The 16,571-nt window shown below is 51.0% G+C and overlaps 1 protein-coding gene across 1 annotated transcript in view; it reads left to right on the top strand.

The window, feature by feature from the left end:
- Positions 1 to 542: 542 nt before the first annotated feature.
- LOC125954974 (uncharacterized) overlaps positions 543 to 16,571 on the top strand; it is a 25,012-nt gene continuing 8,983 nt past the window's right edge. The window contains exons 1-7 of the mRNA XM_049685721.1: positions 543 to 810; positions 875 to 2,359; positions 9,834 to 10,689; positions 14,355 to 14,503; positions 14,599 to 14,741; positions 15,182 to 15,521; positions 15,617 to 15,670. Of these exons, the coding sequence (XP_049541678.1) occupies positions 10,091 to 10,689; positions 14,355 to 14,503; positions 14,599 to 14,741; positions 15,182 to 15,521; positions 15,617 to 15,670 (1,285 nt within the window). The 5' untranslated portion in view covers positions 543 to 810; positions 875 to 2,359; positions 9,834 to 10,090. The remainder of the gene's footprint in view (positions 811 to 874; positions 2,360 to 9,833; positions 10,690 to 14,354; positions 14,504 to 14,598; positions 14,742 to 15,181; positions 15,522 to 15,616; positions 15,671 to 16,571) is intronic.

Genomic DNA, 16,571 nt, shown 5'->3' with positions numbered 1-16,571 from the left:
TGAGGTGTGCGTGTGCGTGCGTGCGTTGCCGTAAAAGTAAATCACATTACTTCCGGTGCGTACGGACCGGGCGTTACGAGCCCATCATATATACCGTGTGCCCATCTGTGCGCCTGTCTTCTGCTCTTCTGTCTTTTATCTCGATATGCTCGATGTTAAACATTGCCCATAATCTTTGTCCCATTCCGGACACCTTCTTCCCGCCGAGTTTCCTTTTATCCTGCTTCCCGCTGATTTCCATCGCATTTTGGGGTCGCCGTTTCGGTTGTTCAGGCGAACCAGTCAAAACATAAACACGCACATGCGCTCAACCGGAAGACTCGGGAAAAGCACGTGCGTGCCATCCTGTTGATTCTCGGCGTTCATCCGAGGAGGTTCCCGGCCCGGTGGTGTGGCTGCGTGTGGCGAATGGGGGGGAATGCGAGTCCCGTGCAGTCGGTTTGTTGCGCGACTTGAGTTGCATGAACAGGCCGCCATTCGCAGTCGTTGGAACAAAAACTCGGTCGCAAAACAAAATGGCGTGATTCGTGAGTGAGCTCGCGTGGCGATCATAAGGGTGGCAACAAACGGGGATCTGGCCCCACCAACAAAACGCGCTTCACGCGGCAGGCCATCCCGCGCGGAATGTTTTCGTATCACGACGAGGCAAAGCAGCGAAGCGCGCTTATCCGACGCCCGTTTTTGGTGGCACTCATCGCCCACCACCGGATCTAACGGTGGGGAAGGGCACAGAAGGATATAATAAGTTCCAGCCAAGAGTGTTCGCCAGTATGTGTTCACCACAGTGGGAATAGGAATCTGCTTAAGCAGGTGCGTACGCTTCTATCTGGGAGCCGGAGCCTTTTTTCCGATGAAAAACAAATCCCTCCAGCAGGAAGCAGCAACAGCAACCGAAGTAAATCCCTCCGAAAGACGCTGAAAAGTGCATTAGCAAGACTTGCCGTGGGTCCTCGGACGACCGGGCATGTAAATGCGTGTGGACCGACAGGCGGCGGCAACACCGGGAACCGGGAGCGCCGGCATTATTTTATTCATCAGCAAACCGGCGGAAAAAGGCCGGAAGGCAACTAGTGGCAATCCCGGCTTAAGGTGCTTCTGCTGCACTGCTGAATCATTCATCAGCTTCTTCGGGGCTTGACGAGAGCACAGCTCCTCTCCAAGTCCAAGTCCACGACCACGGACGCACATGCTCTGTTCGAAAGTAATGACGTATGGCGAAAACGTTGAAGCAGTGTTGAGTGTAACCGAGTGAAGCCATCCCAGTCTCAGTTTCAGTTCCCCCCTCCTCCTTTGGCCCACGAGACGACGGTTGATAGTGAAAGTAATTACAAAACGACCACCACAACGCGTCGAGGTTACGCCGGAAGTGACGAAGAGGCGTGCATGTGAGAGCGAACGTGGCCCTTCCTCCTAGTGGCCACGTGCTGGATGTGCTCCATCAAGTGGCAGATTTGGAAGAAGTGAAAAATAGAACCTAATAGAGAGTGATAGCGGTGATAGTGCCGGGCCCGCTGGGAACCGCTTCCAGCGCCTACTACTACGTGGTGGTCGCACAGCCTACTATCAGCAGACCCCAGTCGGGTCAGTTGGTCGGTCGGTCGTTTGGTCGGTCGGCTCTCGACGGTTTCGACGATGTTCTTCTTTCTGTTCTTCGCATCCGATGGATGCAAAAAAGTGTGTCACATTTTATCGCAGCTCGTTGCGGCCTGCCTGCGGAAGTACCGCAGTGGTGGCACCGCCAACGGGCAGTGGATAGGCGTGAAGGTGTAAGGGAGTGACGGAAAGCCAGAGGGGGAGGCGCTGAAGTGTCTGGTGCTGGTGTGTCGATCGCGCGATCACCAACAGCGCACGCCAGTCAGAGTAGTGCTTCGGAAGCGTCGCGATCGCGTTCTCGCGCGTCCAGGTTCAGGTCCATCCAGCATCCTGCTGATTGGTAAGCCCCGGCAGTATCCTCGTTGTGTGTCTGGGGTGTGTGTGTGTGTGCGAGAGAGAATACCGATGATTGAGTGCACTGGTGTGTCCCTCGTGACGTGAAGCTGAAGGTCGAGTGGTGTGCCAGTTCATCAGTGTCAGGGGTGTCCACCGGCAGGCAGGCAAGCATTCCTGCAGGCCGAAGAAATAGGCCGCACACGTCGAGTCACGGTCGTGACGTGCAGTGAATCCGTGATATCGGTGCCCTCGTGTGCGTTTGTGTGTGTGTGTGTGTGTGTGTACGCGCGCTCTGATTTCAGCTTCTCCCGGCCAAAAGGACGACGTGACAAGAGGTCCGTACTGGTGGCCTACAGACACCGGAAGTTCGGTTTGTGGCTTCATTCAGTGGAAGCAAAAACCAACCACCACCGGCACCAGCACCAGGGGTGTAAGTTGTGCGATTTTACGATTCCATTTTATGATTAGTTTCTACCTCTTTATCTTCTTTTGCTTCTGCCGATGCGCTGCTGGTGCTTGTGCGCCGCTTGGAGTCTCTGGAGGATGTTCCGGCGTATGAAGAGCTCCCGACACGAACTTATGGAGCACCCTTTACACACGATTGCGGTGCCCAAGTGCTTGGGGAACAAGGTTCTGCCATTTCTTGCATTCTCTTTCTCTTTATCCTGTCGAACCACCCACAAACGGGCCATGAAAATGAATGGAAATTTCATTAAATAGCTAGGAAGAAAAAAGAAAAGCGTGGTGTTGGAATTGGAAAACGGCACAGACCATTCCAGGGCTTTAAGCCATCATGAAATGCTGCTAAATGGAATAAAAATTAGGGGATATAGAGAGAGAGAGAGCGCGATTTTTTCCCGACCTCTCAGCATCGCTTTCCAATTAATTCACCGGAGGATTTTCTAATCCACGCCCTACTGCAGCAGCAGCAGCAGCAAACGAATGAAGGAAGATAGCAAGATGCACACAAATCCTGACTTAAGCAAAGTGCCAGCAACTTCAAATCTGCAAATGCTGAAAACGCCATTCCGCGTGTTGCCCAGTGGGGTGGTTGGCACTACTCTCTAAAGAGGATTATGGAGGATCTAATTAATTTGACAGATGATTGAGAAGATGCTGCTGCTGCTGCTGTTTCGCACCAAATGCTCGACCTTTAAGACCTTGCCGGGGCGGATGCTCAATAGTGTCTGAGTGCGAATTGAGATGGATGGGAAGCGTGGTGGTGGGCCACGGTGGTGTGTCTGCCCGTAGGCTCCTTCACATCGAGTTGACCATTAGTAACACTCCATAATCCGGGACGTAATACCCGGCGATGTGGGTCAAACCCGTCGTCGAAACGTCGTCTGCCTATTGTTTCTGTCACGTTTGAAGAGGCGTTCGCTTCGTTCGCTTCTCCGTGTGTGTGCGTGTGAGTGTGTCGAGAGTAGCGACCATATGTGTGCCGCAAGAGGAAGAGGAGAGGACCATTAGAAATCGAATCTCTCGTCCATTCGTCCTGCCGGTTACTCCGCCATCCTATCCCGCTACGCCGCTGTAATTCATCTTCAGATTAAGCGTAGCATGATGATAGTGACGCAGGGTAGCGGCAGTCGCAGACCGCCACTGGCATTGTTTACCGGGCCTCTGGACCGTGTGGCCACCGTAACGAGGCCAATTCTCTCGGCCCATCAGACCAGACGCCAGATCACGAAGGATTAAGAACCTGGCAACGGGCCATGGTCACAACACGCGGTGGCGGGCTTTCCATTAAAGCTTACGCATCGATTATTGGTCCTTCGGTTTATTTGTCCAATCGCTTCGCTCCACGCGGGAGGCCTTTTTGTTGGAACACGCCGCAGCAGGGCTGCCGAACTCAACGCCAGCGATTAATCATGGTTAAGAGGGTTGACGTGGACGAGAAGCAAGACGACGAATCGATCCCGGATCCGGTGAATCCCGTGCTGGGATGGCGGGTGAGGAACACTTTCCGAAGCAGACTCGATCTCGCTGATAAGCGCGCTCTTCTTGGGGATCGAGGTTCGAACGATTAAGGGATGGATTGGAGAGCGCGAAACAAAAAGCGTGCCCTAGTGCCGCCCTGGGTAAATCGAAATTTATGGCAGCTTCCGCGAAAGAGGGCGATTCTGGGAGAGGAATCGGCGTACTACGCGAACGCTTCGCCCCTCGAGGGCTAATCGAATTGCTAAAGCTAAAAGACTCTTCATCGCCGGCACCCTTACGCTTACGAGAGTGAACAGAAATCCCGAATCCCGTCTTCCGTTTTGCGTTTCGCCGGAAGAAGAGATTTACCGAAAAGAAAACTGGGATCAACAAACTGGCCTCTGCCAGACGAAGTTGCCAGCCAGCAAACGGAGCAAGGGGCAAAAGAGTTCTCTGGTGACGGCGGCTTATCGTCTCGGTTGTGGTGATGGTGGTGGTGGTGGTGGTGGTCGTGGATCGACCGAAAGCCGGATGGACTGTCTGTTCGGGGAAGCAAGAGAAACAGCAAAGTCGATGCAGCACCACACCACATCCATCCAGGCATCCTCCCCCTCCCTTAACCGAGCGGCAACCAACTGGGCTGGATGTCAATTTTGTCTTCCACTCCACGAATGCCGGACGGAAGAAAACAAAAGCCGAGGGGGTGTGGGGCGGCTTTGGCCACCGACGAAAGGAAAAACGGCGAAAAGGCTAAAGAAATGGCTACTAGCGCAGGGTCTTATCGGTCGCGTCCTATCGGCTGGTATGTGGTGGTGGTGTATCGGAGGAGGAGGAAGAGGAGGAGGAGGAAGAGGAGGAGGAGGAAAAGGAGTGTGGCCAGCTGGCCTCCACGTGGCAGCCGTATGGTTCTTCGGTCGGTTCGCGTGGAACGGACTTAGAATAGATAAGAGCGAAAAAGGGAACTGGTGTGGGGACTGGCGGGCGTTCTGCAAAATGGCACTCTATCTAGCGTCCATAATCTTGTTGAACTAAATTAGCTTCGTTAGTCCGTAATCGTCGTCGTCGTCGTCGTCGTCGCTGTGTGCTAAACCGACCGCGACCGACTTGGCGTAGCGCTTGGCGCGTTTTGTCCTCCGGGTGGTTTTACAACAAGAAATCGTCGCTAGCCCGCCGCTAGCCCGCCCGCGGCTGGATTAGGCGCGTAAATAATTCTTTCGGTGGCACCTTCGGCCAATTCGGGCGGGCGTGTGTGTGTGACTTAAGGTGGTTGAGTAATGTAATGGTTCATCAAAGCCCGAAAGCGAGGCGCAAAACCCAATAAACCCAATTGGATTGCGCCGCCCGCCGAGCTTACAAATAGCTTCATTTTTCGTCGATTTTGCGTGGCTCATGATTATGGTTAGTTATTTGATTTACCATTCCAAGGTGCATAATTTGGGAAGGAAATGGAATTGAGCTTAAATTAAGGCAAATCAGTTTGCAAGGTTGGTCAGATTTGACCTCGCATGGAGTGGAAGTAGTCTGTATTGTTCATGGGCATGGCATTTCATTATGCCATTCGTTATGTTTAGGCTTAAGTTTATTAAAAGAGAATCTATATAATACAAAAAAAATCAAGAATTATGTATTTGCAAAAGTCTACTCAGAGTACGGTATTTGAAACTTCTCAATTCGCATTAAAATGTTTATCATTAATTACAAAATAAAATTCACCTTGAAATCAAAATCAAATCATATTTTAAATCGACACTCGCAGACTTGATAAGAATTTAATAAAATCACACTTTAAGATTCAATAGGATAGCTATTACTGGCAAGCCATTATTGCATTTTTAAATTAATAATACTGAACAGCGTCAAGTGAAGTGGCCACTGAAGTGCGCCTAGAGAGCCACTCAGCTAAATGCTGCTTCGAAACACTTTGAGCAATTTAATATCCATCTTGTCAAGGTTTGGCAAAATCACTTGCCGTCGCTGCATCATCCTCGCCCCAGAAGTTTACTCTTTTCAATTTTCCCCGAACGTCGAGAGCACTTGGGCAGGACCGACGCACCGTGCATCGTCTCCGTGTCGGTATTTGATAAACTCTCTAATGGTTCATTTCCATGCGTAGCGCGCCTGCCTCGGCAAAGCAATTTCGAATGCGCACCGGTATCCGACGGATCGGTTGCAGCATCGGTCGGCAGTGACGCAGCGTAAATAAAACCGATTCCCACGGAGCACTCGAACGTCGGCGTTCGTTGTTGATTTTTATCGAATGTTCCCCGTCAAAGCATGCCTCGCTGCTGGCTGCTGCTCCGGGGGCTCGACTGTCAATCATGGCCTGCTGCTGCTGCTACTGCTTGCGGGGCTGTTTTCCGCCGATATCGTCGATCGGTCGGTCGATCTGCCGGTTTCGCGTGCAGGCCCGTTCTCGATCCGTCAATGTCACTTCATCCCGGGACGCAGGATTTCTTTCGCAGACTCCCAGAGCGATGGCACTAGAGCGGTATTTGCGAACTGCGTTTGATTAGAGTGTCAGAACTTTTATCGTCTAATCCTTTGACTGCACTCCAAACACGCACCACGACGTCATCGTCGTCGTCGTCGTCGTCGTCGAGAGTTTTCTCATTTCGTTTGCTGATGCCACTGATGCAGCGAAACAAACGGAAGGAAAAAAACTGCATCCGCAAGCGGAACGTTGAATACTTTTGCATCCGTATGCCGGCAAAGCATCACTGTTGCGTCGGCAGCATCGGTATTTACCATCAAGCTGATGGCTGGTGGCTTTCTTGTTTTTCAATTTCAAACAGGAAAAACGGAAGTCCACGTGAACCATGGTCACAGCCAGCACCAGTCCGGAAAATACTCCAAAAAATCCAATTCCATTTCCTCGGTTTACAAAGAAAAAAAAATGAAAAAGAGAGAAAGGAAAAAGGACGCTTTCCGGGGAAGGGCGGGTTCGTAGTGGCCCTTTTCTATCGGCTTAATTTATGCTGGAAGTGATTGGCGGAACGGAAAAGGTACGGCTACAGAGGAAACAATAGTCGCCAGGCGACATCCACGGCGACGGCGGTGGAATATGAAATTCATCGAGTTATTGTTGAGCTGCCTAGCACCGGGATCCGGGACGGTCCCGGAGGCATTGTTTGATTTTCTATTCGATAGTAGAAAACGAAAAAAAAAACACCGGAGGGCCAAATAGAGATCCCTAATACAGGATCCGGGAGTGCCCTCGTGGCCCTCCGGAGCAGCCCAATCGAACAATCATTATCACCGAAACACGCACTGGACACGCACACGCACACACGCGGAGGGCGTTCGAGAATGCTAACAACTGCCCCTAGGGTGGAACCCGGGCGGGGGTTGGAATAGAATGTTTGCGATTCGGTTGGTTTCACAGAATTGGACCAATAGCAAACAGTGGTTTTTTGTTGCTGCTGCTGCTGCTGCTGCTGGCCACCATCAACCGGAACATGGATCGTGTTCTCGCAATTGAATTTCACTCGAGGCCATGGAGGCGCCAGGCACCCCGTAGATCGGGCACAGGTAGACGGCAACGTCAAACCCGGATCGATTTAGCAAAAAGATTCCAAATCCTTTCCGTCGGTCGAGAATGTTGCGGAATGGAAATTGTATACATCCCGGAACCGCAGTGCTTACCCAGAAGAACAATCGGGACGGGGATGGCAATGATGATGATGATGATGTATGATTGCGAAAAGCCATATTTCATCCGGCATTATTGAGGAACCGTATTCGGTAAACTTCCGTTTCGGATTTCAATTCCCAGTGCCCAGTGCCACTAGCATTCCTGGTAGACAAAGGACGGTGAAATGGACGGGGAATGGCGTCCTGTAACCGAAAAAGGAAAAGAATGCCAAGCCAAGATGCCGGTTTGATGCAGGTTGGCATGTAAGTAAACAAGCCAAAGTGAACTTTCTGCTACTTTCCGGTGGTGTTTCTCCTGCTTTCGCTAGCACCCATGCCCCTTTTGCATATTATTGCCCTTGATGCGCTGGAACCAGGCACGGGATTACGGTGGAACGCGGACGGTAACAATGTTGCGCAATGCAATGCATGCTCCGCCGCTGCGTGGTTTCGCTCCGAGAAGAATGCCAAATTTGTTTGCATCCTTCCCGGTGAAAGCGCAGTTGGGAAGGGCGGGCATAATCTTGTCATGCACATTGCTGGAGGTTTTCCAGCTTTCTCAGCGTCTCTCTCTATTTTATGCTTCTCATATGTGAAAGAAGAAGAGGTAATAAAAAAACATTTTGTACGAGTTTGAGTATTCATGGTGCATCGCAGGAATGGCAGCCGCGTGTCATGTGTATCGTTACGGAATTGAGGTGAAATGTAGCGAGATGCTCACCAAGAGATCGTTCTTACTCCTTATAACCGTATGTAGTACGTTCGTGGCTGCCCGGGGAGGTTGGTTATGTTTTGTTTTCGGGGCAAAGTGTCTACCACAGCACATGGGAACATGGGAACTCTACCGTCAGGATAACAATAAGGATGACCGACAATGGCGGTGATGACGACATCCTGGTGTGCTGCATGCAGGAAGATGGATAACTTTGGATTCCTTAACTTCGATTAGCGTTACATGGACCTTCCATTTCCAAGCACGAACATGGAAATGGGTTTTTTGTGTGTCTTCAGGCCGGTCAGGTTAATTAAGGATTTACCTCGGCTGATTATCGTATTACTTGCGATAAAGCCCTTCGAAAGTCCTTCGCGTCGCCTTCGACATGTCATTGAAGGATAATTAATTGATTGAAATGGGTCTAATCAAACACTGACACTGAAGGCGGGGGGGCGTCTAATTTTTGAGCAAGGATTTGATCCGACTTTACCAATCTTTGCCCTTCCCGACCGACGCTTCCTTTCCACCAGCCACCAGTTCTAATGTTTTTTTTTCCCTGGATGCTGCAGCTAATATTTTAATCACTTAAAGTGATTTGGGTGTGTGTGTGTGTGTTTTTGAAGTGTTCCAACCACTGTGAGTGCGCTGCAGGGCATCGCACAAAATCCTCTTTTTGAATGCTCCCTGGGTCTCAGCTCAGTCGGAGGGTCACAGCAGCATGAAATGAAATGAAGAATCTTCGCACCACCAACGAACGAACGAACGAACGAACGAACGAACGAACGAACGAACGAACGAACGAACGAACACAGCCAGTGGGTGAGTGATGGAATGATGGAAAAATAATGAAATTGATGAGGAAAGGAAGTGAAGTGGAATGAAATGTAATGAAGAAAAAAAAATTAAAAAAAAAGAAAGCAAATTGCCCGTTATGGCACCACCTCCCCGCGTAACCGCGCCTCCCGCACGTGTTTCGCCTGAAATTAAGGTACATAAAATAATCAAAATACCATCGAGCGTCGGCCCGGTAGCCTCCCCCGAGAGTGTAGGGATTCGTTTTCTCGTTCCCTTTTTTTTTTGTTTTGTCCCTTTATTTTTTGCTGCATTAATCATTCCTCGCGAACCCCACGCGAAGGTAGGCCGTGAAAGGTCGTGAATGCCACCACGGGGTCCACCACGCGTCTCGTTTGAAATCATACTCTTCGCCGTTCCGGCGTCGACGAGGAGCACAAAGTGCTGGAATGGGATGGCGGTGATGGGTGGAGAATATCTTACACGCACCGGTGGGAAATGCATGGCGAATTCATTGCTTGGGTCGAGTGGAACATGATCCTGCGTGGCGCTGAAAAAGTGGAAACGAAATTCATGCTGGAGACGGCAAGCAAATGTCTTTTACATATAGCAAAGCAATGAATGTTTAGTAAGTTTACCAGAAAAAGTTCGCCCATTGTTGTGGGAAATCTCTAGGATGAAAAACATTATAGACAGACATTGAGTGCACCATTAGAAAGTTAATACGAAATCATAAAAGATGGATGTATAAGAAGCTTAACGCTAAAAGGGGCTGTTGACCAACAACACAAAGCTACCGTGAGTGCACGAGTACTAATGAGCTGTCAACTTTGTCTTCCATTCACAGGAAACTGCAACATTTTCCACTCGTTCGACGCAGTAGCACTTACCGTACGGCTCCATCCATCCAAGCCCCTATCATCATTGGCGCCTACTACGAGGAAACAAAACATTATTTCGACATTTTCATCTGCAACCCCGGCGGCGACATCGTGCCCCGGATGCAGGGGCCCCGTTGAGAGTGCCAGCAGAAAGTCAATCGACGTTTGACCGGTTTGCGGAACTACGTCGACGACCCCGAAGCCGGAGTTGATCATTCCCAAAATGGCTCCCGAAAAGCATGTGCAGGCAGCTCCTCATGCCCGGTCACGCTACTCACCACCACCACCACCAGCAGCGAGGCGTTCGAGTGGCCGAAAATCAACGAAAAATGCGGACCTGCCATCGACATCCGGTGAGGATGATTTGCTAACGCCACCGCCGTACCACGGACCGATCGCCGCGCCGCCAACAGCCGCACCACCATTCGAGGAACCGAGAGTCATAAAATCAAAAGTCAAATCAACAAGCAACCAGCACGGCCAGCAAGGGCACACCACGATGAGTCCGATGGTGGTCGCACCGGATGTCAAGCCACGGGAGCTTGCGTTACGGGCCAACGTACGCACACTGTACGCACTGCTCGGGGTGCTGCTGGTGGGTATGTTTGTCCTTTCGGCGGCCCTGCTCGCGTACGTCGATCGTCGATTGGCACCGATCGGAACCGTCGATGGGGACGGTGTGAGACCCGTGCGGGTGGACGAAATGCGACGCCAGGTCGAGCAGATCATCAGCAACTACTGGCAACATAATATCGATAAATTTAGTCAGGATTTACTGGCCCACGTTCGACGGTCCGACGACGTTGAGGTGCCAGCATGGAGGTGAGTTTGAGTGTGTGTAAGTGTGTGTGTGAGTGAGTGAGAACGAGGCTTATGGGACCATCGAGGACCTCTTTCGACTGCATGAAGAAGCCATTGCCGTTGACACAAGTGCTCTAGGGATGATATAATGATGCGCCCCGTTGTAAGCTCAGCCGCTGGAAACGATTAAATGCTCCATTTAGTGGTCTAGGCGAGGGTCTACTCAGTGTGCGGGATGGCAGTTTTTGGCAACCGGTGGCCCGGATTTGGTCAGCCCGATAGGCTTAGGATGTACCCGCGTTGTGGTATACGATTGGTATTGCCGTAGTAGTATCCCGTTGCGTTCTAATGCTGCTCGTTGCTCCAACAGTTTGAAACCACTGACCACTCGCATGGTGCCCTGCTCCCGGTGCTGGTGCTGGTGCTGGCCGACGACAACGATTATTCATCGGATTTTTACCATTGGTCTCGGAACGGCGCCCCAAAGGTTGGACCATTAAGCGTTTTAGCTCGATTCACGACCCGCGTACCGGGTCTTTCTTCCCAGCAACTGCTTTGCACTGGAAGCAAGGAAATCCAGAAACCAAAATATGGCACAATCGGGCTCATAAAAATAGATATTTTAGATGGAACGAGCGGCATAAAGTGAACGGGAACGGGGCGCCGAGCAAATTGTTATCGAGGTAATCATTCGGTGTGTGTGTGTGTGTGTGTGCGAATAGACAGTGCAAAAGGTTGTTAGCAGCAAATGGTGCTGGTGGTGGGTATAGTCATAGCCAGCACCGCATAGCCCGCACCGTAGGTATAACGGGACGATGTGGTCCGGGGAATTTATTGGAATGCTTTTGCTATTTCCTGGGTTTACGCCAAAAATCCGACGCAGCAACGAAACACACTATACGGTCGTACGGTCGTCGTTATCAAAAAGATTGTTAAAATCTCTCTCCCCCCCCTGTGTGTGTGTGTGTGTGTGTGTGTGTTCTGTGCGCACCATGCTGCTACACCACAATCTGCGTGCTCGAGAGCTTAATGGCTGGATTGGATTTACAAAACAGAACTGCAAAGCTCTGAGCAGCGCCACAGCAATCCGTTGTAACGGAATTCCCTGGCAGCGCAGCACCAGGGCGGGGGGCACCAAAATGGCTCTGGCTGCAGAATCAATGCTTGTTGGAGCATAATTTTATTGCCTCGTTCCAGTATCCCCCTCTCCCTTTTTTGGCTTGACCAACACAAAGAGTTTTTCACCATTTTTCCCACCTAGAGCACAACAGAGAAAGAGAGAGAGAGAGAGGTCATCATGTCCGGGGATAATCTGTGGCTACTCTGTCGGTGTGGGCCGAGATGAATGAGAGAGGCAGAGCGGGAGGATGTTTTATGCTGTATAATCGGTCCACCAGGGAGCACTGTAGTGACTGGTTCAGGAAATGGTTTGAAGCTTTTACGACCACCACCATGTGCACATGCATGGCGACAGTCACTTTCAGGTTTCCACATTTCGGTCCAATCCAGTTCCAGTTCAGGCGGGGGTACTGATACTTCCGGACACATTCCGGAAAGGAGGTTGCTCGAAGCCTAAATCCGACTGCCGTGCGGATGCCGTACCTTGCGGTTGGTGCGGTCCAGTTATGTTGCCATGACGAAGGAGCAGCAGCAGCAGTCTATTTGACAATCCGAGGCTACCTGTCAGTTGATGAAGGCTCGAGGCGCCGAGTGCTGCGATCTGCGCGACGGGAGGAAGTTCGTCACGAAAGCAACCGTATGTTTCGACTCTTTTGGGTAAACCATTTCCGCCGGCCTAGGCTGGTCGGAGCCTTTTTAGCGAACACAAATTTCCGCCACATTTGCTACTGCATTCGGTGTGCGTGTGTGTGTGTGCGAGCTTGATGACGTAATTTCTTGAAAATCCAAATTAAAGAATTGCATCCGTACGGAAGCCAAAATTTGTGCTGCCACTTTTTGGGGCAGGTACTTGGGAACAGCAGGCGGTGAAGCAGCCACCGAAGCTGCAGCAGCAGCAGCAGAATCATACGGTGGTTTGATAACACAACCATAGTACATGGTGCATGGGGTACATGCTCGGTCTTGTGCTGCTGTTGCTGCTGCTGCTGCTGACAGCAATGAGTGTATGATGATCCCTTTTCCGGTGAACGTGTACAGGTGCACCGGATGAGCAGCCGGCTTGATACCACAATTTACGCTCACCAGTCAGGTCCTACGGTGCTGCACTACCACGGAGAACACCCGCTGCTGCACATACTGGTGCTGCTGCTGCTGCTGCTGCTGCTACTGCTGCTGTTCGTGGCCATTATGAAACCAAACAGGAAACCATTTTAATTTCAACACTCAAAATATTATTACACGCATCCTCTTCGGGCGGCGCTGGCTGGTAGGCAGCTGCGTGGTTAATGCAGGAGTGCTTCCGGCAGCAGACCGCACGAGAGCGAGAACCGGGAAGCTTTTCACCGGTCTCATTAGTGGAAATGCTACATCGGTATTCCGGGCTCGCCGGTGTGGAACGGAAATCTATGCTCCTGCAATCGGAATTCCATCTCCAGCGTGCTGCGATGAGCGTGCACGTTTTAATGGAGTGACGGCCTCCGTCTGAAGAATCCCTTTCCCTCCCCCCCCCCGCCTCCCGGATCCGTTTATAGCGTTTCGAGGGTGAAAACCCTTTTGTGGATTGGGATTTATGATGGCATTTGGCCCTCCCCCGGCGAGGGTAGGTTCTTTGGTGTCCCTCCGGTCGTTCTTTTACTAATTCCATTCCGAGACCCCCCACCCGTCGCCGATTTCCAAGCTCTTTTGTCTCCCGGAGCGTCGCGTGATGTCGTGTCGCCGAATCCGGAGATTAAAAGCCTCCGCCGGACCGTCGCAGGTTCCATTGTCTTCGAGGAGCGCGTTCTGCATTCTCGGAACAACTCGGGTCCGTTATCTTCGCATTCCGCGTCACCGCGTGTCGGGGCGTCTTAAAAATGTTTGTTTTTATCGTTTTTCGGCATCGTAAAAAGTGTGTGGCCCCACAGCTGGGAACGCTCGGGAAGGATGTCTCCAATTCCGATCATATCGTGCCGTATTCGTGGTATTCATAATTCACGACGCCAACGACCAGGACGAGCAGCGGGGTTCTTTTTTAGAAGTGGAAAGGTGTTGAGGTGAAGAGCGTGATTAAAATTTTGATGGCCAGCGGTTACGCGGTTGCAGCTGCCCAACCCAACGATGGCCCCGTGGAGTGGAGCTGTAAAGAAACGACCGTTAAGAGCTGGTTCATATAAATTATTACTGCAGATGCGCACTTACTACGCACAAACAGACACACAAAGGCAGAATGTGCTTGATAACAGAGGTGACAGAGGTCGGTTGCAATCGTCTTTCTTTAGAGGGTGTCAGTATACGATAACAACTTTCGCTTACGATAAACTGTCGTTGACTTAGCGTCAACTGCCAGTTGATACATTGTAATTTACATTTCATGCTTACACTGATACACAAACGTAAGCTTTAAGCGGAATTTCAAACGAGGTGAACAAGTGGAAGATGTGCAATGATATTATTTCCTGCTTACTGCATTACATACACGAACACATTTCCAATGAATTTTCATTTTATCAGTTCTTAACGTTGTAAAAGTTGCATTCATGTAACGGCATCTTAACACCACCCTGGATGTTTGTTCTCCCCCTTTCCAGCACGTCATTGCCTTACCTAGTAGCGAATCAGAGAGTACAAAACGAACGAAAGCAACCGTTCCGGGATGAGGTAGTGGCGAAGGGAGTCGCTGGCCGGATTAAGCGTGATCTCAGCCTCTTCGATGACAACCTGGTACCGGATCAGGAAGGTAAGTCCCGGGACCCAGTAACCCTTGGGCGTTCGTTTCATCCAATGGTTGCATCGTTGTTCATCCGTTCTTTGTCCGTTCCAATTGTTGTTTAGGACCCAACGTGGAGTTTTTCAATCCGAAGCTGCGTTCGGAGCTGGAGAAGAAGGACGCCGAGATAATCAAAAAGACGGGCCATAAAGGAGCGGCCCCGGGCGGTGATAGCTGGGTCTGGCTGACCAGCTACTCGCGCATTCCGGTAAGGTCGTTGGGTTCGTCGTCGCCAATTTTCTTTCTTTCTTTCTATCAGCTCTCTGCTTGACGAACGGCACAACGATTGGCAGCAATTATCCCGCGATTGCCCTTCGCGGGGCGAGGCACCCGCAAGGTGCGCCAATCGATGAATGAATCGAGTGCGACTTGGATCGGTCTCGTTTAGTGCCAAGATGATGACGAGCAATCGGGTCCAGCTAGGAGCGAGTCTTGCAAGATTGATGAAGCAGAATTCCCATCCCAGTAAACACTGTCCCTCTCTCTCGGGATTTTGAAGAAGTGCAACTGAGAGGAGAGACAGAGAGAGACAGAGACAAAGAGAGAGAGCAATTCGCAAATGATTTCCAGCTGCTTATTCGCAATCTAATCATCCATCCAACTATCTCTGTGTACCTTTGTGTGTCTGTGTGTGTCTCTCGATTGCAGTTCGATGCCATCACCGGATTCTGCCGAGCAACGAAGGAGTATTGTCCACCAGGACCGCCCGGACTGCCGGGTATACCGGGGCCCAAGGGTAATCGAGGTGATCCTGGCCTACCAGGACCGGCCGGTGTGGATGGCCGGGAGGGTAAGCCGGGACCACGAGGTCCGAAGGGTGAAATCGGTTACCCAGGCAATCCTGGCCTCGATGGGCGTGACGGTGTACCGGGAGAGCCAGGCCTGGACGGTGTACCGGGCCGAGCCGGAGCCGATGGAATCCCGGGCAAGGACGGTAAAGACGGTACTCCCGGCATCGACGGACGTAATGGTATCGATGGCAAAGATGGTAAGACGCGCTGTCATGTTTATAGCCTTCTGCTCAAGGACTGTGTTAATCTTGATGTATGTGCGTGTGTGTGTCTCTCTTGTGACCGACAACAGGATTCCCTGGACCGATGGGACCGCAAGGACCACCTGGTCTACCAGGACCAAGAGGTAAGTTACGTCGGCGAGATGTGTACGTGTAACTCAAACACCCCAAAGTGCCGGCTCGGCGCATGATGATGTAAAACACAACCGGAACGCTTCTTAGTCCAGCATTACAACATTAATTAGTGCAATGCACAGATAGTACGCCAAAAGCCACACCACGAACGTCCGCTCCTTGGCCAGAGTCTTGCGAAAGTGATTGGATCGGACAAATGCACTCCGGGACGAAGCGCTCGTCCTTCTATCGTGATGAAGAGTGGAGAGAGTATCTTATGAAGCATTAACCGGAGTGCCAGCCTGTATATTCCAGAGAATGAGCCCTGTGTGTATGTGTGTATGCGTGTGTTCGATTCGAGGCACATTGCTAGATTTGCTTCCAGCAGATTGGATTCCGATCGCGGCTGCAATCTCTCTCTCTGGGAGCATTTCTCATTTCTAGAGGGGATTTGGTGAGTCCAATCGAAACCGATTGTTGCTTCATAACTTCGAAACCGCAATCTTCGCTTCAACTTCGAGCTGTCGGATGTTGGTCCCGTTATCCCGCACTCCACACCATCCGCCGCCGCCGTCTGGGGAATCGCCGCTTAAAAAACTGGATCGTAAAGTGTGATTGCACTTCGATTGCAGTTTTGATGGCGAAAAAATAAATCATCGTGAAGTTAGACGAGAAGGCGGAGAAGAAGGAAGAAAGGACCGTCGATTCGATTCGGGGGTTTTTTAGTGTTTACAACAAAAAAAAAATCCGAATTCGAGGGAATCCATCCATTGCCAGAGGTCATAAGCATACGCGCAGCTAGAGATTGAAGAACCTGAACTTCAGGTCAGGAGTGGTGGTGAAGACGATTCCATCGATACCCCGATTTGGAATGAAATTGATTTCCATCCCCTCTCTCCATGTCTTGTGCCA

The sequence above is a fragment of the Anopheles darlingi genome, chromosome 3, assembly GCF_943734745.1.
Source record: "Anopheles darlingi chromosome 3, idAnoDarlMG_H_01, whole genome shotgun sequence".
Classification (NCBI taxonomy): domain Eukaryota; kingdom Metazoa; phylum Arthropoda; class Insecta; order Diptera; family Culicidae; genus Anopheles; species Anopheles darlingi.
The sequence above is the reverse complement of the archived record's forward strand: the minus strand, read 5'-3'. Positions and strand labels throughout refer to the sequence as shown.